This window comes from Pelodiscus sinensis, chromosome 23 (genome assembly GCF_052426305.1).
Source record: "Pelodiscus sinensis isolate ZL-2025 chromosome 23, ASM5242630v1, whole genome shotgun sequence".
Lineage (NCBI taxonomy): Eukaryota > Metazoa > Chordata > Testudines > Trionychidae > Pelodiscus > Pelodiscus sinensis.
In genome coordinates, this window is record NC_143074.1 from 11420486 (window position 1) to 11444224 (window position 23739).

At 44.8% G+C, this 23739-nt stretch overlaps 1 protein-coding gene across 1 annotated transcript in view; it reads right to left on the minus strand.

Annotated features, from left to right (window-relative positions):
• URM1 (ubiquitin related modifier 1) overlaps window positions 1–19431 on the minus strand; it is a 32766-nt gene extending 13335 nt beyond the window's left edge. The window contains exons 1-2 of the mRNA XM_006119011.5: window positions 19281–19431; window positions 9508–9578 (exon numbers count right to left, since the gene is read on the minus strand). Of these exons, the coding sequence (XP_006119073.1) occupies window positions 9508–9578; window positions 19281–19315 (106 nt within the window). The 5' untranslated portion in view covers window positions 19316–19431. The remainder of the gene's footprint in view (window positions 1–9507; window positions 9579–19280) is intronic.
• Window positions 19432–23739: the final 4308 nt, after the last annotated feature.

The window sequence follows — 23739 nt, forward strand, 5'->3', positions numbered from 1 at the left end:
CGCAGGCAGAGGCTGCTTCACAGCACCTTCCCCTGCCCGCCCCCCATGCTGCTGCCTCTGATAGAGACAGCAGCGTAGTGGAGTGGCACCAGCTCCCCCTAGCACTGATACAGAGGCTGCAGGGGGAAGGTGGGGAGAATGCGTGTAGTCAACAAGATTAACCAATAAGCCTAGGCTTATCGGTTAATTGTACAGTCGACTACACATTAACATCTCAATGAGACATCTGGAATCTATTTTTACCAACTTCTTCTGAGCCATTTCTGACATATACAGGAAACGTCGTCTCCTTTTGGATTCTACTAACAGGGAGCTTTTTAGTGACCTTGGTCAAACAGGGTGCCAGTATCTATTCTCTATCAGCTGGTGTGTGTAAGAAGAGAACATCATCTGGCAGAGTCTCTGTATAACTCTCTGCCCCAACTGGAAGGGAGGTCCTCCATTCCTTCTTATCCATTAGTTAGGATGGAGGACCTCAGATGAGCCCTGTCAATCAAGTGACATGTGGATCATGGGATTTTCTGTCCGCTCTTACAAACTAGAAGGCAGCACTTAGGTCTAGATTTCACATTTCCTCCAGCTAGCTAGTAGGGAGATCACAAGTTCAAGGGATCTTCAATTCCTTTGGCCAGCAGCAAGTCACCAGATCCAAAGTGCTTCCATCAATTCCTGTCATCTCAAAAGGGATCTTGATCTGAACCTCTGCATAAACCTAATCCTATCACATTGCCAAAGGCAGCTTCTAATTTTACAACATCTATTGCTATTCTCACTTCAGACTTCCATTTTATAATAATGGATCTAGCAATGGTACATGGTCCAGGCTCCTGCTCAAAATTATCTAAGGAAAGAGCTAGGGAGAGGCTTACAAATAGAAGGGACAGTAGGTGATGATTTTATTCAACAGGCTAGATTAGGAATCACAGAGGTTAGAAATTACGACTAGTTAACAGGGCTCTTCTAGTTTCTCTCTCTACAAGTGCAGGATTCTTCCCTACATAAGATTTAAAACTAGATTGGGCAAAGCCCTAAAAGGCCCAGGGACAGTGGTTCTTCCTCCACATCCCAAGGAATATTACACCATCATTCACACAGTTAAGATTTTTTTCACTAATAGCCTAAATTCTCATTTTCTTAACTGCATCCGATCAATCCAAGTTATACGATACTGCATCCCCCTAACTATAACCTTTTCTGGGCCTAAATAAGTGGGTGTTCTCACCTAATCATGGATACCCCATCTATTTCTCCATTTGTCTAGTCTGGATTTGTTGGAATCCATGGAATTATTGATGATTAATTTGTGTAAGCTGCTCAGGCAACTTTCTGTCTATTCAAAGAAAGCGTTACTACGCACAGACAGAAAGTCTATCTTAAACACCCTATGGAAGTGAACTTTCCTCTTCCATACCTTTCCCTGACCATACTGCGAAAGAAACAGCCCCGAAACCTACCATTAGCACCACAAGCCTCTGAAGAAGTGGCTTGTACCCACAAAAGCTCATGATATTATCTATATTTGTTAGTCCTTAAGGGGCTACCCTGCTGAGAAATTAGCATCACAGACTATGTAGAATTATACATCCAAGAGTCACAGCCCAGGGTGGAATGTAGCTCTCCATACAGAAAGACTGAACCAGAGGGATCCTGCTGCACTCTCCTTGGCAACATCCATTTATACAGAAGTCTATGGAGGGATTGCCATGGTACAGGCTCACTCTGGCACGACCAAATGGGCAAAATCATTTCTTGCCTTTACCTCTCACCCTCTTCCCATCACTTTCAAGATTTAGTGATTTTTTTTTTTATGGCTTGAATAAGTTATTCTCTTCCACGAATCACACGTCCCATTCCATTGCCATTATGACTTTATTCCTCTGAAATCTAAAAACCCACACAATTATCTGTGCCAGTCCTTGACTCTCATTTTCAGCAGTTATTTTGCCAATGCTATATTTCCATATACAGCAAGGGCCATTTAAACCAACCCCCCCCCACTCCTTTCTGCCCAGGCCAGGCCAGCCAGCCCCACAGAAACACCAACCTCCTCAGCCTTACTTGAAAGGGGAAAGAAAGCATGAATGGGGGAAGGGGAGGAAGATTTACAACTGAATGGAGGTAAGAATGGAGCAGTTTGTGGGATAAAGGGGCTGCAGAAGGAGCTTTACAGATGTGCAGAGGGACGGCATCTCATTGTTTAATTAAGCAGAAAGTGGCTCTTTTGAAAAGCAATTTTGCACAGGAGCTCTGAGCTCAGCAAACAGCTCCTGTGAGTGAGGGCAAGAGGAGAAAGGAACAGCTGGCACCGTGAACCGTGTGAAACGCATGCTAAGCAGTTTAAAGGGCCAGGAACCTCCTCATCAGCCTATGCTCTGCTGCCATCCTTAAACAGTGGTGTCATGACAGCAAATACCACCAAGAGAAAAGGAGTGAGGGGTGGGGGTTGGGTGGTAAGGGATAGAAAGGTTATCCTAATAGGTGCCTGGGCAGGAACACACTGGCTGGGAAGAACAGAAAAGCCAGGCTTTGTTAGCCAAGGGATTTGGTCACACAGAAGAGAGATGGGCTTCTCTGTGCCTGGGAAGCTCCTTCTACAATGAGTTCAGATAATTCTGATTCATGGCAGAGGGTTAAGGCAGCTCCTACTACACTAAACCTTGAGGAAAGTACCAAGATGACTCCTGCAAGAGCCTTTTAATTTTTCCATCTTTCCATCGAAAAACTACTAATGAATCTTCTCAATCATTCAGCTCCCTTATCAAAGACACACTCACTTCACTGGGACACCTGCCAGGAAATACTGCATACCAGTGCTTCAACAGGAAAGAGCGCACAACAGATTAAGGGCCCATGCACACAGTCCAACCTACCAGGGAGAGATGCATTAACAATGGCTAGTAAACCAACTGACTGATCAAATAATGTCAATTGGTTGCCTATTACTTGACCATGATTGAATATTGTCAAACATTCCAACAAGAAAGCCCTGATATGGATGGCAGCCTACCTTTTTATTGAAACATGGTGTCATTTTTACAGAGTTTCACATTTTTCAGAGTTAAAATAACTTGGGTAAAGTGACTTGTTTTTTATAATTAGGCATAAGTATCTAAGGCTAAGCCTAAATCTACTGGAGACCACAATGTCTTACTTTTTTTTTTTTAATACTGTTGATACTATTCTAATAAGTCATGGTTTTAAAATATTTGACTGGTCAATTGATCAATTATTTTTGGAGTGGTCAAATGCCTGTATCTAATATTAACATGATTGCCCAGATAGGGCTTTATATGGTTCTTCTGATAGTAGATTTGGTCATGCAGACTGGCTTTGTAAAAGAGGGGTCTGGGAATCAGGACTCCCAAATTCTAATTCTCTTTATATATTAACAGGAGATGCTCTCTGGTAAGTCACATCACCTCTGTGCTTCATCTTCCCCCTTCCCCATCAGTAAATACATATTTAGCTAGCCCATTGGGATAGAATATGCAGATAGTCCTTTGAAGATGGAACATGCCCTACCAGGTTTTGAAGGATGCCATTTCATTTAAAAAATTTCCATTGATTAAGTCAACAATTATTTATTTAACTTGACAAAACTTTATCCTACCAGAAATGTTTTAAAAACTAATTTAAAAATCTTTATTGAGAAGTTGGGATTAATCAACTCAGCAATAAAACCATCCCAAAGTACCGACTAGGGATGTAAGAATTTAACTGGTTCACCAAGAAGCATGAGTTTACCAGTTAAACTCCTGGCCACTGCAGGGACAGCAGGCTGCAAAGCATTTAACCGTGTGACTGATTCAATTTAAATTGGTTACAGTTTTTTTAAAAGTTGTACATATTACTGAAAGTCAAATATTACCACTATTATCACTTGTTGACAGCCAGTGCCATCTTGTACTCTCAGTTCTAGCTATCCTCCTAGCACATAAGTACCATATTGGGGTCTGACTGTCCCCTAGTGCAGCAGTTCTCAAATGCCAGTCTGCAAACCGCTGGCTGCTGGGCTGCAGCGGCTGCCAGAGCTGAAGCCAGCTGTTCATGATGGCTCCTCTCTGGCAGTGATGGTGGCTGATTTTGCCCTGCAGTGGCAGGAGGCAGGGGAGCAGGAGGGGCCTCCCTCCCTCTTCCCCCTACCCCCCGGGTAAGACTGCGGCTTGGCCAGGGCTCCACTCTCCTCCCCCCGCCTCTTCCCATGGGGGCCCGAGACATTAGAGAGCAGGGGACCGGCACAAATGGCTGCACCCCCTGCCCATGCAGCAGTAACTGCCACACTCCTGAGAGGGGGCAGCCTCTCTCTGGGGAGTGCAGGGTTGGAGTGCGGTCAAAGGGGTGCTGGATGAGGGCGTGGCAGGGTCATGGGGCAAGAGGATATTGGCATGGGCTCTGGGGTCAAACGTTAAAGGGTCAAAGGGCATGGGTCAAAGGGTGCTAGGCACTGGGGAACAAGGGGCTAAGTGGACTGGTAACGTTTTATTTGCATATTCATTATTTGCATATGAATTAATATGCAAATAAAATGTTAACAGTCCACCAAAAGTTTGTGAATGGGTTTGCCAGTCCTCAGTATAAAAAACATTGGGAACCACTGCCCTAGTGTACTATATCTGAACTATTCTGGATGGAAATAGGCATCTGCTGATCTGCAGGGCTCTATTCCCAGAGTACGCTGTGGCCAAAGGAGAGGAACGCGGTGTTGGCAGCTCGCAGAAGCCAGTGCCCTGTGCAGGCAGCTCCTCCTGGCCATGTGGTGGTACTGCCCCCAACTTCCCTACCAGCTGTGTCTCTTGTGAGGTTATTTAGCCTCATTGGAGGAGGGGCTGGTGGTAGTACAGCTGCACAGCAGGGAGGAGCTGTTAAGTTGGGTGCTAGCTCCTGGGAGCGGAGGCACTACATTCCTTTCCTTTGGCCACCATGTCTCCTGGGAGTAAAGTCCTGTGGATCAGTGGATACTGATTTCTATCCGTGAATATACATGTTCAAGGGTAGGAATTTGTATCTGTGCGGGGTTCTACTTTAGGGCCTTATCCTGAGAGACAGAGTCCCTCTTTTGAGGTGATGAGTGACTAATTTCAACAGATGTGAAGGGCACTTGCAGGATCAGGTGCGTGGGCTATACATCCTTTGGAGCATGTCTTGTGATCCAGACAGCACTACGCAGAGTCAAACTCAACAAATACATTATTTTAACTCTCCCCCAAAATGGATTTCTCATGTATGAAGCTTTGAGTAAATGGGAAAAATATATATGATTACTGAATCTGTGGCTACCTAGAAGCTTCAAACTGGTCATTACTGCACACTATTGACTACTGGAAGTTCTGCTCTCTCCGGGACAGGCGTAAGGATCTTGCGCAAAACAGGCTACACTGCTTCTTTTTGCACAAAAACCCCTTGCACAAAAAGAAATGGCAGAAAATATACTAATGAGTCCCCCATTAGCATATTTTCTCCCCAAAAAATATGCAGTGTAGACAAAGCCTTAGAGAACATCACATCACTGATCTGAACCTGTGACTCTGCTGCAAGGGTTACATGATGCTCATTTTCCCACCCTTCCAACAGAGTCAGTTAAATCTTCATGGCCATAGACAAATCCAGCACTGTAAATCCAAGTGGGATGGAGGAAGGACCTCAGACATCACTAGCAGCAGCATTCATACAATGCTCTATTTGACTGCAGAAGCACTTGGTTAAATAAGTTACAGTGGTTTGTTTCAGGAGAATGCTGCCAAATACATTTCAGAGTTTTTAATTCAGAGTTTCTTTTCTTTATGCTCCATTGTTTCTAATAGAGCCTTTGATGCTTGAAATTAAGATTTACTTTCCGAGCCAATGTAATCTTCTCTCCATGTGACAAATATCTCCTTCACTGTCCTCTCCCAACTAGTAATGTTTTTATGTGGAATAAGTCAACAGCTCCTTTAGTTCCTCTTCATCAATGAGCTTATCAAAACTGTTGGCATAACTCTGGGACAAAGGCTGTCATTTAACTTCTGCTCTTCTTTATGCACGAATCTGCAGCACCAGAGAAAAATAAGATATGATCCTGCTTAAAGTATGGCACTATGTGCATACATACACACAAGCTTTTTTTTTTTAAATGTTCCTCAAGGGTAATGTGATAAAATCGCTATGAATCCCAGATAGCGAAGACAGCTGCTGTCATACATGGCCCATTGTAGTCCCATTTGCAGCTCTCTCCCATCTGCCCTCCTTAACCTCCTCCTCCAGACCCTCTTCCCTCTAGCCAGTTAACAAAAGAGGAGAAGGGAGAAAAATCATCATGCACACATTAGCCAGGGTTGGAATCCAACCACATTTGCCACCTAGTGCCTAGAATCAGGAGATTATCATGTGGTAATTTCACTAATTAAAAATAAAACCAATTTTTGTAATTCAGGGAGCACTATGCAGGTCAAATTTGGAGCACAGACTACTTCATTTATTTATACATTCTTACATATTGTTCATCTAGGACTCCAGGCCCCTACATCTTGGAATTATACAAAATGTATAAATCAATAAAATATAGTTGGGCCAAACATCCCAGAAAGAAACAGTTGCTTTGAAAAAAGGACAAAGCCAACAGACAAGAGGAAAGGAAGAGAAGGAATGGCAAATTCGGCCAAAAATAATCTTGATAATTAAAAATCAGTTAAAATAGGATTAGGATCCTAGTATTCATGTGATCTGTATTGTTTTTCTTTGATACCTTATATTGGGGTGGTGAAACTTTTTTGGGCCATGAGATGCTGACCACAGAAAAACCAGCCGGAGGCCAGACACAAGCAAGAAGCGAAAAGAACCTCACTGATGTGGCCCCTGACTGAAAAGGAGAAAGACACTCCCCACATTCCTCTCTCACACAAGAGCCTAGGCAGGCCCAGGCTAGTAGACTGTGTGCTCCAGTCCTACAGGGGAACAGCAGGGGGCTGGAGTGACAGCGTTGAGGGGGGTCCTGAGCCTTGGAGGCCGGATCTTAGGTTCCCCACCCCTGTCTTATATCATAGGTTCATCTCCCTGTGTAAATGACTAGGCAAGAAACTCTGAACACAGCAATTTTGTTAATTCTTTATATACACAAGTCCCAATCACACAGTCTTTACTCAGACAAAACTCAGAGAAGTCAAGGTGAGTTTTGCCTGAGTTAGGACTAATGGTTTATGCTTTTTATTTTAACTAAGAAATAAATTTTCATTTCTCCAGCAAGAACTGCATTAACTTGTCTATTGTTAATAATCCCGAATGTTTTTCTTATTAACACTATAAATCAGGGAATGTATAGCATTTCTTCTTCACCCACTGTGTTTCTGATCCAACCCTGCCGCTGATGCTCTGACCTCTGGTGTTCCCACAGCTTCCCAAGAACCAAGATAGCCTGAGTGGGTAAGAGCTTGTAAGAGTTGAATTTAGCTTTATTTAATTCAACTCCCATTAAATCAATGGAAATCTTCCCAATGACTTCAATAGGAGCTGGAGCAGGCCCTTTGCATGTTATATGCTGCACCATGGACTTCTATCAGGCTGCACACGATAACCCACAGGTACTCATACTCTTATCCCTGCTATGTACTATCACAGGTAGAATTAGAATACCTTAGCTCTTTTTTAACAGAAAGCCTATTCATTGTCTGAATACTGACCACGTCCTAGTTAATGAAAGCCAAACAATATCTAAAAAAAAAAAATCTAAATAAATCAATAGCCTGCTGCTTCGTTAATTCTTTCCCTAAGGGCATCAAGTATTTTTCAGACATCAGAATGTAACCTCAGAATACCCTTGCACTCCTGTTTTAATGCAGAACAGAGAAGTTAAGTGACTTGCTCTATGTCATACAGCAAGTCAGCATCAGACTCAAGGATGGAACCTAGATCTTCACAATCCTAGGCTTGGTCTTTGACCACATCCTCCTCCTCAATGCTTCTAAGCCTTTTGCGATACCTCAATATAACGATCAATAATTTATATGTACTTTTCCTCAAAGCATTTCCACTGGCCTCTAAATCAGTGGTGGTCCACTAGGGTTCTATGTGTGGCCCATGAGACATAGTTTACTGTTGTCCATGCACAGGGTTGCCAGATTTTGCTGGTTTTTATCCGTGTAGTTTTTTTTTCCTACCGGTATTACAAAAGTAACATGCACTTAAGCAAGAGAACATGAGGTGAGATGTGTGCTGATGGCTCTCACAATGTTGCATGCAGCATGCTCTCTCTCCATCGAATCAAACTGCTACTTTGGGGTCAATCAGCAAACTCCCCCCACCCCAAATACGAGGGATACACAAGTGCAGTTAGCGAAACTACCCTATGCCAGAAAACGATCCTGGCTACAACAATCTTATGGCCCACTTAGATGAAAGAGGGCCACTCATACAGCCCTCAACTCACAAGTCTAGGTTGCCCTCATTATGCTAAATACTTCTAGACATGGTAGGAAGATCTCAGGCCTTAAAATACAAAACATGCAGATTATATTTGTGACCAATCTCTCCTGAACTGCTAAAATTCCTCGATCCTTAGTTTTGAAGTTGATAATTCCAGGCTTCAACTGTCATAAAGTTTTACTAACTAAGTTTCGGATGTACCAGCTGCTAAAATCACAATGCAAATGAAGCGTGGAAGGGAGCAAAACAGACATCAGAATGATGCTGATAACCCGAATCGCTATGGAAATAAGTTAATGTTGTGTATCACTGGAAAAGTCACTGGTCACTCAGTCTAGCAGTGTTTTTTCAGTCCTGCATAAGGTAAACAGTTAAATGGTTACCCGGTAAGAATTGCCCTTAATGGGTGACATGTAATGGTTAACTGGTACCTGGGAACAGCTTCCTGCCTCTGGCCAAAGGGCTGTTCCAGGGCACAGGCTGCTCTAGTTCAACCCAAGCGGGCAGGCAGGGGAAGGCCTGCTCCAGCCCTGCTGGAACAGCCTCCCCCTCCTCCCGCCTAGCCTCCTTTAATTCGTTAAATATAGTGCCAGCACGGCATTTAACCAATTAAACAGGATTTTACAAGAGGGTGTCTTGCACATAGAGGTCAGTGTAATTTTCCAAGGTCTAGCTTTGCCATACTGGTCTCTGATTTAAGTATCTTCAGTTGTTTTTAAATTAAAATCAAGATAGTGATATTCCTGTAAAAGCACAGAGAAAACTGGCTAACATGGACTAACCAAAGAGAACATACTTCATGAAAATGTTTAGAGGTGGCCATGAATTAACAATATTCAGATGAGAGAGTAAAAGTCTTTGAAGAAAGGAATTCACTTTGTGGTTGCCTGGAGGACGGGAAAGGTGCTCAGTCTATTTATGACTCGTATTTACTTTGAGGGTTAACTATTGTCTCCCAAGCTAGCCAATCAATAAGAGCATGGCTGAAACTGCTTGAAACCACATTGATTTCAGTTGTAAACTGAATAACTGCTGTACAAACTAACTTTCTTTTTCACAGGCATTTCATTTGCTGTCATTCTTTTGACTTATTTGAAAAGCTCCAATACTCACAAGGCTCTGGTTGACAGGGTAAGGTCACCTGATGTTTTTTAATGCCATCAAACAAGAGCTCTGCTCCACCTCTGAAATAAAAAGAGAGCGAACAACTCATTCTTTGTCTTACTCCCAAGAGACAGAAATTATAAGGCTTACAATGCAAAAGAGAACAGAATGACACTGATTACATTTTGAGGAGGATCACTGTCGGTCTTTTGTCTATTTGGACTAGGAACTGAATCTTACTATTAGTTATTTACATTGCTACCAGGACCCACTGTGCTAGGCACTGCACAAACTGAGGACAGAAAGAGGTCAGCTCTTTGAAGCAGGGAACAATCTGCTTGCATAATGGGGCCTCAACCTTAGTCAGGGCCCCTAATCAGTGCTGTAATACTAATATAATATTATAAACTTACATGATCCAATACCTTGCCCGTCTATAACATTTATTTCAAGGATCCCAAAGTACTTTATTGACCTCATAATACCCTGTGGAATAGGGTATTATCCCCAGTTTACAGATGAGAAGAAACTACTCATGTAAGTCAGAGGCAAAGCCAAGAGGATAATCCTGGAGCCCTGGTGGTTCCCTTTTGGTCTAACCGCTACACAGCTCACCCTCCCAACTCACCCTCCATGTTACAGCAGAAACATGGCAATGTGAGAGGCTAGCAAAACGAAGGATCCCACATGCAAGTTGTACAAAATATCACTCACCACATTCTCTACCCTTGACACTTGCTCCCTGCAGAAAAGGACAATTCAAAGCCTGTGCCCTGATATTTAAACACTCCCAGAGACACTGTTTCTCCCTCTGGGACCTTTATGATCCAATCTGCCAGGACAGTTAAAACATTGACCAATAAACACAGGCTGGTGAGTGTAGAAGGCAACTTTCTCAAGAACGGATCCCAGACTATAGCAATTTAGGATTTCAATGGTATTTGGGTACCTAACTGCCTTAGGCCTCTTTGAAAAAAAAAATCACAGACTAAATGCAACATTATTTCTATGACTTAGACTCCCCTCAAATTCTTCTGTGAAGAAAATATGATTCCACTTTCCAACCTCAATCAATGCACTTCTTGAGAATATAGGACTGTAAGAACCCTCTGTATGAAAAGGGTTATCAAAATGGACCGTAAATTCCAGCCTTACTCATGAATCTGCCACTAACTTGTGTGTTGCCAATTTTCCCATTTATAAAACAGCAGACAATTAACTAATCTCAGGGATGTAAAAAGTTGGTTAAACAAGGTAACCGTGTAACCACTGAAAATCTTAGCAGTTACATGCGCTGCAGGTTTTGCAATATAAAGCTTAAATAAGCTTTATACTTCAGTGAAGCCTTCCCAGGAGTGGCAGCTCCTCTGTGGCAGGGCTGCTATAGCCCCTACACTTAACCAGAACTAGTAAGCATGAACGTTTAGGATGATGCTTACTGGTTACTTGGTTGGTTAACCTTTCACATCCCTAATCTTAGTAACGTGTTTGAGGATTCATTGTTTATGAAGTGCTCTGTGCTGAGGAGAACTTTAAAAACAGTACCTTCTTACTGATTTGATGACTCACTGCCATAGCGGTACCTTGCTCAAAAGCACAGGCTATCTGAAGGGGTAGCCTCATTAGAAAAGGCAGAGATTCTGGCTATGCTGCAAAGGCACCACAAGGTATTTTCCATGACTGATTTATGAAACAGTCCATGAGATTATCCTGCACCCAGCAGAGCACATGACCATCCAACTGGTAAGGTGCAGTAGAAAGTTTGTACGGAAATAGCAAGCTTTCAGGAAATCAAAACAACAGTTTAATAGTCCTTGGGATTCTCTAGTTAGGGTCTCTGAAAAGGAGGGGGAACAATGGGTTTTCTATTGATTACAGAAAGTTTAAGGTTGTCTTGGTTCCTGATGCATATCATATACAAAGAGCATGCTAGATACTATAGGCAAGGCAAAGTTCCTGAGCATCCTACACAAAGTGGTATTGTCAAATTCCCTTGGACAATGAAGTGCAGGGAAAAAGTCTGCCTTTGGGCATGTCTTCACTACCTGCCAGATCAATGAGCAGCCATTGATCCAGCAAGCGGGGAGGAGGGGGACTGATTTATCATGTCTAGCATAGACACGATAAATCAACTGCTGAGCACTCTCCTGTTGACTCCAGTTCTCCACTAGAACAAGAACAGTAAGGGAAGTCAACAGGAGTGTCAGCTGTCAACTTACTGAAGTAAGTAGATCTAAGTACGTCAACTTCAGCTACATTATTTGCATAGCTGATGTTGCGGAACTTATATCAACAGGCGTGTAGGCTAGGCCTAAGTTACTGATTCTGGATTTTAAGCTCAAAATGTTATCTTCTGGGTTAACTGCAGCAAGGGAGGTTTAGGTTGGACATTAGGAAAAACTTCCTGTCTGGTTATTTAAGCACTGGAATAAATTGCCTAGGGAGGTTGTGGAATCTCCATCATTGGAGATTTTTAAGAGCGGTTTAGACAAACACTTGTCAGGGATGATGGTATTTGGTCCTTCTGACACAAGTGCAGGGGACTAGACTTGATGACCTCTAGAGGTTCCTTCCAATTCTATTATTCTATCCTACGGATTCTATTACTCAATGCAGAAGCCACATTGCAAAGGCTTGTGAACCAGGTGTTAGTGGAGTTACAGGATTTTGCTTGAGTTTATGTAGATGACATTGCTATTTTCAGCAATTCCTGGTCAGATCATAAAAACCCAGTTGGGAATTATACTGAAGAAACTCAAAAGATGCTAGTATCATAGTAAAAATGTTCGAGTGTAAAATGGATGCAACCAAAGGTTATTTGAAAGAGAGGGCCAGATTTGCCCCAAGCTATTGAAGGTGTAATTCATTGTTAGTAGGGTTGCCAAGTGTCTGATATTGAACCAGACAGTCCGGTATTTTCGCCTCCTGTCCGGTAAAAAAAATTCAGAAAATACCGGACACCTAAAATGTCCGGTACTTTCTGATTTTTTCCTGGCAAAAATCCCGGGCTGTCCGGCTCAATACAGACACAGCCTGGCAACCCTAGCGCTTACCAGGTTCTGCAGGGGAGCTGTCTGGCCTGGCACAGGGAAGTAAGATGGCAGGCAGCTGCCGGCAGTCAGTTAGGGCAAAAAAGCCTCACCATGTTGTTTTTAAAGGGGCCATGGTGTGGGTTTTTTTTGTTTGTTTGTCTTGCTTAACAACTCTCTACTCTATAGTATCTAGCATGCTCTTTGTATATATTAAAAGGCAAAGAAAATATGGCGGCAATTGCATTTTCCAGACAAGAGTGCTCCATACTGATGCATATGGATTAGCCAGGGGCTGATCTTATGGCACTGATGTAAGGAAGGTGACCCCCAGTGACCCTCTTGATGTCAACTGACAGAGGAGATGCATAGGGTTTGCCAGGGATCTAGTAGGTCTGGTATAGGCATAAGAATTTACCAAAGGGTAATATGTAAGGTGCCTCCCAGGAGCCAGTCATTGCTGGTCATCATAGTCATCGCAAAAGGTATGGACAGGCAATATTTAAGATGCCATAACTAAATTGAAAATTTAATTCTTAAAGCCCTGAAGTTAAAAGTAGGTTACCAGTTGGTGAAAGGCGTTGAACAGATTTTGTTCAGACAGGTAGCAAGCAATATATGTTTCTCTCCCTATCTGGTCAGATGCATTGTGCACTGTATTTACAGGCAGTCCCTGGGTTATGTACAAGATAGTGACTGTAGGTTTGTTCTTAAGTTGAATCTGTATGTAAGTCGGAACTGGCATCCAGATTCAGCCGCTGCTGAAACTGACCGCCAGTTCTGACTTACATACAGATTCAACTTAAGAACCCCAAGCGTCCCCAAGTCAGCTGCTGCTGAAACTGATCAGCGGCTGATTCCAGGAAGCCTGGGGCAGAGCAACTCTGCCTCGGGCTTCCTATAGTCAGTGCTAGTCAGTTTCAGCAGCAGCTGACTTGGGGATGCCTGGGGCAGAGCAGCTGGGGTGCTGCTGGGTTGCTCCAGTAGCACAGCTCCTCAGTGCTACTGGACCAACTGGGCAGCACCCCAGCTGCTCTGCCCCAGGCGTCCTGATTCAGCCGCTGCTGAAACTGACCAGCAGCGGCTGAATCAGGACGCCTGGGGCAGAGCAGCTGGGGTGCTGCCCGGTTGGTCCAGTAGTGCCCAGAGTGGCGCTGCAGGACCAACCGGCAGCGCCCCAGCTGCTCTGCCCTAAGGTCCACAACAAAAGCCTGGTCTGCTGGGGGGGGGGGGGAGGCACACTAGCTGTGTCCCCCCCCCAGCAGACCAGGGACACGGGGAGCAAAGCCGCAGCGGCAGCGGGGTGCCGCGCCTCTGAGGCTTTGCTCTGGCAAAGCCTCAGAAGCGCGGGAACCCGCCGCCGCTGCGGCTTCGCTCCCCGTGCCCCTGGTCTGCTGGAGACGGTCCCCAGCAGACCAGGGGCACCGGGAGCAACTTTTCTCGCCCCGGAGGTCGAGGTGGCGGATCGCTGCCTGCGAGCTCCAGGGCAAGAAAGCTCCGTTCGTAAGTGCGGATCCGACATAAGTCGGATCCGCGTAAGTCGGGGACTGCCTGTATTACAATGGAGGATATTTGCATTATTGAGCCCAATATTAGTCAGGAGATTGAAACATACAAGAGCAGAGAGTTATATAAAAAAAAACAGCAACTGAGTGCCCTGTTTTGAGTAAAGACAATGGATTGGGGGGGTATAACTGGGGTACTGAGCTAAGTTCCTTGTAAGCTGTACAGCCACAGGGCTGCATAACAGCTTATTCTGCACTGCACAGGCATTCAGGGAACCAGTCCAAGGGCCTGTTACAATCAGGGGAGGGGCACCCCTCCTTCTGCCCCAACCTCGCCCAGCCCCCAATCTGCCCAGCCAGGGGAGTGATGGCCCAAACCCAGCCACAACGATGCTGTACCCTGGACCTATAGTGCCAGCCAAGATGACTCTCCCTCAACTCTGACTCTGCTGCAGGTCCAGGAGAAATACTGCTGACTGGAGTCCTCGCTCCGCAATGTAGCACTCTCCTGAACCCCATGCCTCTTATTCTTGACCTCACCCCAAAGCCCACACTCCCAGCCAGAGCCCTCACACCCCTCTATCCCAACTTCTGTCCCCACATTAATTGTGTTATGTGCATCACTCTGAAAGTGATGCGTCACACATCTCCATATTGGAGCACATAACAAAATTCATTCCACACATGGGTGGGAAAATCAATACGGAGGTACACCCTAGATCAGGGGTGTCCAAACTTTTTTCTAAGAGGGCCAGATTTGAAGAAGTGAACATGCGTGAGGGCTGTCCCCGCACTCTCAGCCCCAAGGCGGAGGGCCCGCAGGGTCGGAGGCGGGCGGAGAGCGCAGAGCACGCCGGCCTCACGGCAGCCCGGGGGCAGGGCGAACCCGCAGCCGAGCGAGGGAGCGGGGCTGCGGACGTGCCCTACAGGGCAGGCTCTAGGACCGCGGAGGCCATGGGCGGCGGCGGCGGCCGCGCGGCCGGAAGCGGCGCGCTGGGCGCGCCAGTTCAAAAGAGCGCCGGGGAGCCAGGAGAGGGGGAGGAAGCGGGGGCCATATTAAATCAGAACACGGGCCGCAATTGGCCCGCGGGCCGGACTTTGGACATGCCTGCCCTAGATCCTTCATGGAAGCGATGAACTGTGGCTCTCCTCCCCAGGTGCTGCATGGGCAAGGGCTGCCCACTTTGCTGCAGCAGTGAAACCTCCTCCCCAGAGACAGGCCAGCTGGCAACCCTGCTTCTGGGGAGGCTTTGTTGAGGGCTCTGCTATATAAAGCTAAGCTTTATACTGCAGAGCCCACAGCACCAGTAACTGTGTTACTGGATTAAACAATTTTTAACATCCTTAGTCACATTCAACCCAGCTGGAAAACACTGAAGACTGTGGGTGAGCTAAACTTACTAGAAAATATTTTGTTAGTGAAGTCTAGGCTCTAGAATGCATGTTATGATTTTATTTAATACTCAACCATTTGTTTCGAATACCTTACTTGCTACTCCTCTAACTTTTATTGTTGTTAAATAAACTTTGCTTACTTTCACTAAAAGCATACCTAAATGCTATGCCACTTTTATAGTGAAGGAAGGAGTATCTACAGGTTGGTCCTCCTTGGTCCAGCACCCTTGGGACCTGACCAGTCCCAGATGAAGGATTTTGCCAGAGCAGGGGAGATCATTTCTGTCCCCCCTGCCACTAGCTCCCTCCAGCACTGGCTCAACCACAGGCCTCTGAGCTAGCTCCCCCTCTCACTGGCCCTTGCTGCCATACCAGGCAACCATACTGTCTCCGTGCACACCAGGCTCTTGCTGAAGTGCCCAGCAGCCCTGCCACCTCAGCACACACCTGGCTCTTGCTGCAGTACCCAGCAGTCTCTGCATGCCCAGCTCCTGCTGCCCTACTGGGCAGCCCCACTATCACGCGTGGGACTCCCAATGCCCTGCCAGGAAGCTCTGCTGGTGTGCATCGGGTTCCTGCTGTCCTGCCAGCCTGCAGGGCTCCCAATTGCTAGATCTCCACTGGGACTCTCTGGTCCTGGAACATACAGATGTTGGACCACAGATGTTGCCAGATCAGAGATTCCCGGTTAAGAGAGTTTCAGCCTGTAGTAAGCTGAAGGGTGCTGTTTCTTTGTGAGCAGTGAATCTGTGGGAGAGGGTCTGGACACTCCAAGGGAAGATGAGAAGGCTGGAGAGTACTTACTGCTAACTTGCAAAAGGACAGCAGAGACTGTGCAAGGGAAGAGGCGAGTGTTTATGTTGCCAGGGAAGTTTGGGAGTTGTCTCTAGGCAGACACACACACAGGGCAGGAGTTAGTGAGGTACTTCACAATTGTGGATACCCCTGAGAAGCATCAGTGTTATACACACTACTGACTCAGTTCTGCTGCACGATGCCAAGAACTAAAGACCTAACAGCCTAGATAAAGATTTAAGCACCTAACTATGCAACTTCATTTTAGAAATGGTGAGTAACTAGCAGTTCCCAGTGAACTCAAGGGAACCTAACTGGTTGTTCATCACTTTTGAAAAAAAACAAGTAATTTAAACCACAAAATCCTCAGAAAATAACTTTAAAAATAGTTTTTAAAATCTTGGCATGAGTCATTCTGCCTGAAGTATAGGTGCTGTTGGATGATCTTCCCCCATCTATAGTTGAATTTGGAAGATATTTGATGACGGATTCATTAAACAGGTTCATAAAAACTATCAACTCTATGCAGATACCATTTAATCCTTGGGAAGGTTCTATGTATTAAATACAGAAACTATTTGATAACTTGTTTACTATTCAGATATACATGTATGAGTCAATGCTACCTTGCATTTCTTACAACAATGTAGATTTAAAATGCAATTTTCAAAGAAAACCCGTGAATAATATGGAAATCATGTGACTGAGTCCCTTTAAATCCAATATCTAAAAATGTGACACTAAGAGTTTTTCTTGGCTCTGCTATGGAAGAGCACAACAGAATCTTTGTTATGCTCTCAGCAGTGCTACTTATATGCAGTGACACTCCTAAAGACTGCTCTGTTGGTGTTCTTCCACAAGCTCACAAAAAAATGGAAGCAGCAATTATTAACTTTAGCCGAGATTCTTGTAAGAGAACAAGTCACAGTAATTATATGAAAAACATTTTTTTATATAATGAAAACAAGGTCACACTGTTACTGTAGAAATGTAGATGGCAAGATAAGGTCCTTCTGTAATGCACTAGCTGTAGAGAACTCAGCTGTGATTTACACATAGAGAGCTCATTTATGCATTTCCAAGGGAAGCAAAAATGCTTCTCACTCTGAAAACTAGGAGAGTTACTGCAGCTGGAAGGGGGGAAAAATTGAGGAAGGGCCTCTTACAGAGAAGGGTATTTAAAGGGTTATGAAGGTTTTGTATGTATCTAGGGATGGGAAAACCAAGAAAAGCCTTTTAGTTTTGTCAGAAAAGACTTAATAAAATGTAAGACCAAGACAAATGTTTTCACAAATGTTGTTTGCAAGTTTCCAGTTTAAAAACTTTAAGTTTGCAATGTCTAACAACCCAGATATTACACCAATGTGAACCTCAAAATAAAATGTGATAATAAATAACCTGAAGATGACATTAGTGTCTTACTTTGTCCGAGCCAAAAGAATTGTGAAAAGCAAACACAATACTGAAAAATAAATTTATGAAAATTTCAATTTTAATAATTTAATTTACTGGATCAAAGGACAAGAAAGTTATAATCTATTTTTGAAATGCATAATGAGATAATCCACCAATAAAAACAACCTATCTCCCATTCTTCAGTGAGTGAAGAGCAGGAGTCTTCTCTAAGATAAGACCATTTCAGTAATTCTGCCTCTTAATGGTAGCATCACAAACTATGGCATTAAACAAACAAAAAAACCACACTTTGGGCAAAAGTAACTGTCTACTGAACTAAGATCTCACCTGTACATCCAGTGCCCAACACTTCCTGCTATTGTACGTGCTCTAATTTGACATTGTACTTGGGCTGAGGACTTTAAGAACAAGAGACTGTAACAGGTATACAAGAGCTAACAAAACTAAATGGGATACCAATAGAAAACTTGTTATTTATATACAAAGGAGGAACAGAGTAAATGTTACAAAACCCTGAAATATCAATACTGTTACAATTTAATTTAAATCAAGACTCGGCAAGTAAATGACAGGTTGCGTCTTCTCTTGTGTTTCTAAAGCACCAAGAACAAAGGGTGCCTTTGAGCACTAAAATATAAAATGAAACTATAACAAAGCTTCAGAACTGTTTTTGAAAAATACATTGCCTCAACTCCATAAGCATGTTGTTTAAAATATTTTGTCCCTTTGGCAACAATGAATGATAACACTGAATGATAACTGAAGTCCTACATTTTCTGAAGAGTCAGGATACCTGTCGCACATTAGTTGCAATCCATTCAATCCATTCCTGAAACCCCACTCACACCTGGTTTCCTCATTGATTAGTACAGACCAAAATCTTATCAGACCCACTTCCTCATTGTAAAGCCTCTCCTTGTGACACCCCTGTATGTGTTTCAATATTTTAAATCCTCCTTATGTAAGCTGTCCCACCCAGAAAGCATTTCCTGAAACTAAGTTGTTGAGACACAAAAAATGCTGGGTCTAGAATGACACCTTGCTCCCAAACAGCAGGCTACACAATTTTTAATTTCTTTCCGTTTCCATTGTGAAGAGTATTCTAATCTGTGCTCCAGGGCAGTGACCACACTAAACGTTAGTCTTATTCCTTCAAAGCCCACTCACCCCCTTATCTCCTACCCATCCGCATTATTACTTCCAGTGCCAGCGCCATTCTGCAGCCCTAGGTTATACGCACTCCAGACCTCGTCCCCCCTCCCCACCCTACCTCTAGAGTCCCACCATTACCCCACATGGTTTTGTTTTCTGCCTCCAACCCCTCATGCTTTCTGCACCCTCCCTCCACCCTACGCCGGGCCGCTGGCAGCAGGACCCACTTGGTCCCCCAGACTTGCTTGCCAAGGCCCCAGCTCCCGCCACCAGGTACCGACAGCCGCCAGCGCCCGCCTACGCCGGCCCCCCAGAGCTCCATGCCCACCCGGACCTAGATCTGTGCCGCGCACCCCGTCCCACCTCACTGGCAAGCACCCACAGGATCGACTCCCACTGCTGCGAGTCCCAAGCTCCCACAGGGCACAGGCATCCCACGCCCCCCTGCTCCAGGCACCTCGCTGTAGCCCGGTCCCCGCCCCGCACTCACCCAAACTCCACCACCAGGGACATGGGCGCCGCCATCTTGAAGGAGGGGACACACGCTGTTCAACCCGGAAGTGCATCTTCATTTCCGGATAACTAGGGTTGCGCAGAGACGCGGAGGTCCTACCTTTGTGGGCGGGGATCCGGGTTGGGGGGCGGAGCCAGGCTCAGTTTGCAGAGGCCGGGCATCGCGAGTTTAAACCAATCACATGGCGGCCGCGGGAGCTGAGTCCCGCCTCCGGGGCCTGTGATGTGTTTGGAGCTGGAACTTTAAGGGCGCCTAGAAAGCTGCGGTACCATCGCCCCGCCCCTAGGAGGATAGAACATCTGGCCGGGGGGGGGGGGGGGTGCAGGAGTGGGCGAGGGGCGTCTAGCTGGGAGGGAGGATGCAGAAGGGGATGGGGAGTCTGGGGCCGAGGGTGGGTGCAGGACTGGGCTAGGAGTGCGGGGTCTGGCCAGGAGGGAAGGTGCAGGAGCAGGCTGTGAGTGTGGAGTGTTGGCAGGAGAGGGATGGAGGGTGTTTACCTGGCTCCTAGACACTGCCCTCCGCTGCTCCCATTGGCCTGGATTCAGGTGAGCAGTTTCCTGCTCTGCCTTTCCCCCAGCGGGGGGGAAGAGTAGAGGCAGCAGGAGCCATGATCCAGCCTGTGAATCTCCATGCTCCCCTCTGCTTCTCTTCCCCCGCCCCCCAAAAGCGGGAACTCAACACTGGCACTCCATCTTTGTGAGGGGGTGAGCTCAGAGCCCATGGCCCACCTACAGGGAAGTTGCGGACCACTAGTGGTCTATGGACCATGTTTTGACAGCCACTGAGCTAAATCATCCTTGACAGGTGTTTGTCTAAACTGCTCTTAAAACTCTCCAGTGATGACGATTCCACAACCTCCTAGGCAATTTATTCCTGACAGCTAGGAAGTTTTTGCTAATGTCCAACCTAAACCTCCCTTGCTGCAATTTAAGCCTATTGCTTCTTGTCCTATCATCAGAGGTTAAGGAGAATAATTTTTCTCCCTCCTGCTTGTAAACATTCTTTTAGGTACTTGAAAGCTGTTGTGTCCCTTCTCTGGCTTCTCTTTTCCAAACTAAAGAAATTAGTTCTTTCAGTCTTCCTCATAGATTATGTTTTGTAGACTTTTAATCATTTTTGTTGCTCTTCTCCAATTTCTCCCCATCTTTCCTGAAATGTGGTGCCCAGAACTGGACACAATACTCCAACTGAGGCCTACTCAGTGTAAAGTAGAGCAGAATTACTTCTCGTGTCTTGCTTACAACACTCCTGTTAGTGCATCCCAGAATGATATTTGTTTGTTTTATTTTGGAAGCGTCACACTGTTGACTCCTATTTAGCTTGTGGTCCCCTAGATTCCTTTCTGTAGTACTCCTTCCTTGACAGTCACTTCCCACTTTTATATGTGTGAGACTGATCCTCTCTAAGTGGAGTACTTTGCATTTGTCCTAACCTCCAAAGTACTTGCAACCCTTCCCAGCTTGGTATCATCTGCAAACTTTATATGTGTACTATACTCTCTGTGCCATTATCTAAATAGTTGATGAAGATATTAAATAGAACTGGTCCCAAAACTGATCCATGCAGAACCCCACTTGTTATGCCCTTCTAGCATGACTGTGAGCCATTAATAACTACTTTCTAAGAATGGTTATCCAACCAGTTATGCACTCATCTCATAGTAGCTCCATCTAGGTTGCATTTCCCTAGTTTAAGGTCATGCAAGACTATATCAAATGCTTTACTAAAGTCCATGTCTACCATTTCCCCCTTATCCACAAGGCTTGTTATCCTATCAAAGAAAGGTTGGTTCGACATGACTTTTCTTTACAAATCAATGACTGTTGGGTACCTTATTATCTTCCAGATGTTCGCAAATGGATTCCTTAAATATTTGCTCCATTATCTTTCCTGATACAGAAGTTAAGATGACTGGTCTGTAGTTTCCTGGATTGTCCTTATTTCCCATGGCCCTGAGTACCCAAAGGCAGAGATTGGAATGTGGGGTACATGGCCCTGGGTACCCAACAGGAGAGCCCCCAATAGGTCTCATTTGTTTCCAGTCTCTATTTCCCTTCTGCAGCCTCTTTGTCCTGTCTATTCCCCTCTGGCAGTTGGCTCCTACTAGTGAGAATGTGCAAACTGATTTCAAAGGCTTGCATCTTAGCCAGGTTGGGACAGATTTTCACAGGGTCACCAAAAGGTACAAAGACTACCCCCTGGCAAATTTCACATCATAGAAGTCAGTGACTTGAGTATTATTAAAGGTTGGACTGATAGCATCCCTTATTATTAAGGTTGCCTGACGTTGGACATGATAGGCCCATTTTCAGTTTGCTAAACTTTAACTGCTTGGGAAGAAACTTTGCCTGCTGTATGTCTGCCTCAGGCTGAATTATTTTGGGGAAATTTCAGCAAAATAATTCAGCTAATTCTAAGAACAAGGCTAGTCCATTTCTGGTAACATTCTTTTGACACTTTCTAGGCTGTGGAGCAGAGACTTGAAAGCTTAAAGCTCCTAAGATGCCATGATTCAAAATGGCTCTGCTAAAATCCTCCCCTCCTGCTGCTGCAACCAGGTCACCCCTGCCCTTTCTCCAGATCTTTTCACTGGCTTCCTATCACCTTTCACAGTAAGGGGACCTTATTCGACTTTCCAGGCTCATGCTCTTGGCTATAGTCTTTGCTGTCATTTCATTTTCGAAGTCAGCCAACAAATGCCACTACTGTCAGCCTTGAGCACACATAATCCTTCTGCAGCACAGCTCCTAGCTAAACCAATGTTCAGTACAAAACCTGAATCGTTTACAGAGGGCTTAGGAATTTTTCTGAATGGAGATGGGCCAGGACAAAACCTGAGATCCAACAAGCCCTTGAAATACCTCTTCAGCAACAGTCTGCTTCTTAGTAACACAATGGTAAAGAACTGTGTCAGATACTTTCCACGAGTGAGCTCAGACTGACCATCCTACCATCCATCTATCTGGTTGTATTCTCAGTTTTAACAGGAAAATAGGAGAGTCTAGAGTTTATCAGACTAGTCCAGTCTCCTGTCACCAGCAGATGCTGTGAAAGAATGTGTGAATTTGCATGTCATAAAGGTCTTGGTAAATCAGCCTTCTCTTTTGTATATGTTAATAGTTCACTGAGCACCATAATACTGAGCGCCTTCTAGTGATGCGTTAAGGAACTTGGCTAACATCTGTCGTGTTCTTTCTTTCCTACACACAGCTCTATGTTTATGTGTCAGAAGGCAAGGTCAAAGAAATGTGCCTTTCACTTGGAGCAGAAATTGGTGAGGTTTGTGATGGTCCTTAGTTCCTGGAAGGGTCCATTCCACAGCCTGGACTACCACCACCCACCCCCAAGAAAGTTCTGTCTTCTGCACAAACATGCTTCACCTTTATGCTAGAGAGTGCCACTATACCAGAGGAGTGTAATTATTGACCATGGTATTTATCCCAGTGTTGATCTTCAAGGCTAGGTCTAGACTGTGGGCCATTATTGGAAAAAGCTACGCAAATTGCGCACTGCAATTTGTGTAGCTTTATCCCGTCACTTTTGTGGAAGAGGCTTCTCTGCCATTTGGCCCAGTCTAGATAGGGCCAAATGGCAGAAGAGCCTCCTCTTTCGGCTGAGCCGTTATGCCTGATAAAATGAGGTATACAGGGTTCCCCGAAAGAGCGTGTTTGCTCTTCCCCTTTTTTTCGCGGAAGAGCAAACATGTTCCTTGGATGTGACTGTAGTCTAGACAAAGCCTTAGATACCTTGGACTGTGATTTGAGTATCCTGAGGGTAAGGATCAAGATGTTAAACTTGATTCAATATGCTATGCAAAGACAGATCACGTGTGTTTGCCAGTGTTGCAGAGTTAGGCCATACTGCACTATACTATAGAAATAATCGTCGGGGCTGTGTGCACGGTCTGGTGCTTTGTATTCCAAGTATTTGTTTATTTGAGTTGCGTTTCTCTTTCACTAGCTATTCTTCATTTCCAGAGGGAAATTTATGAGACCAAACTAACAGAGCTGGTATTCTGATAGCAACTCAGTTCCTGGATTGTAGGAATATCACAATAACAGATTCATGTGTCAATATCTTTTCATGGCAACTGCACCAAATAAATTAGTAAAACTATAACTACAGAATTATTTAGACTTGTTCAAGTACCCAGAAAGTGCCCTGGTACAATAGTCAGGACACGTCTACAAAGCAAGGTTAAAGCCAAAATAAGCTACTCAATTTGAGCTACGTCAATTGCATAGCTGAAGTCAAAATAGCTTATTTTGGCTTTTGGTGCTGTCTACACAGCAGGAAGTCAGAGAAAGAGTGCTCGTCCTTGGCCTTCCTTTACTCCTCATAAAATGAGGCATGTCGAAATAATGGCTTGCTGTGTAGATGTGGACTATGTTATTTCGGAATAATATCAGTTATTCCGAAATAACACTGTGGTGTA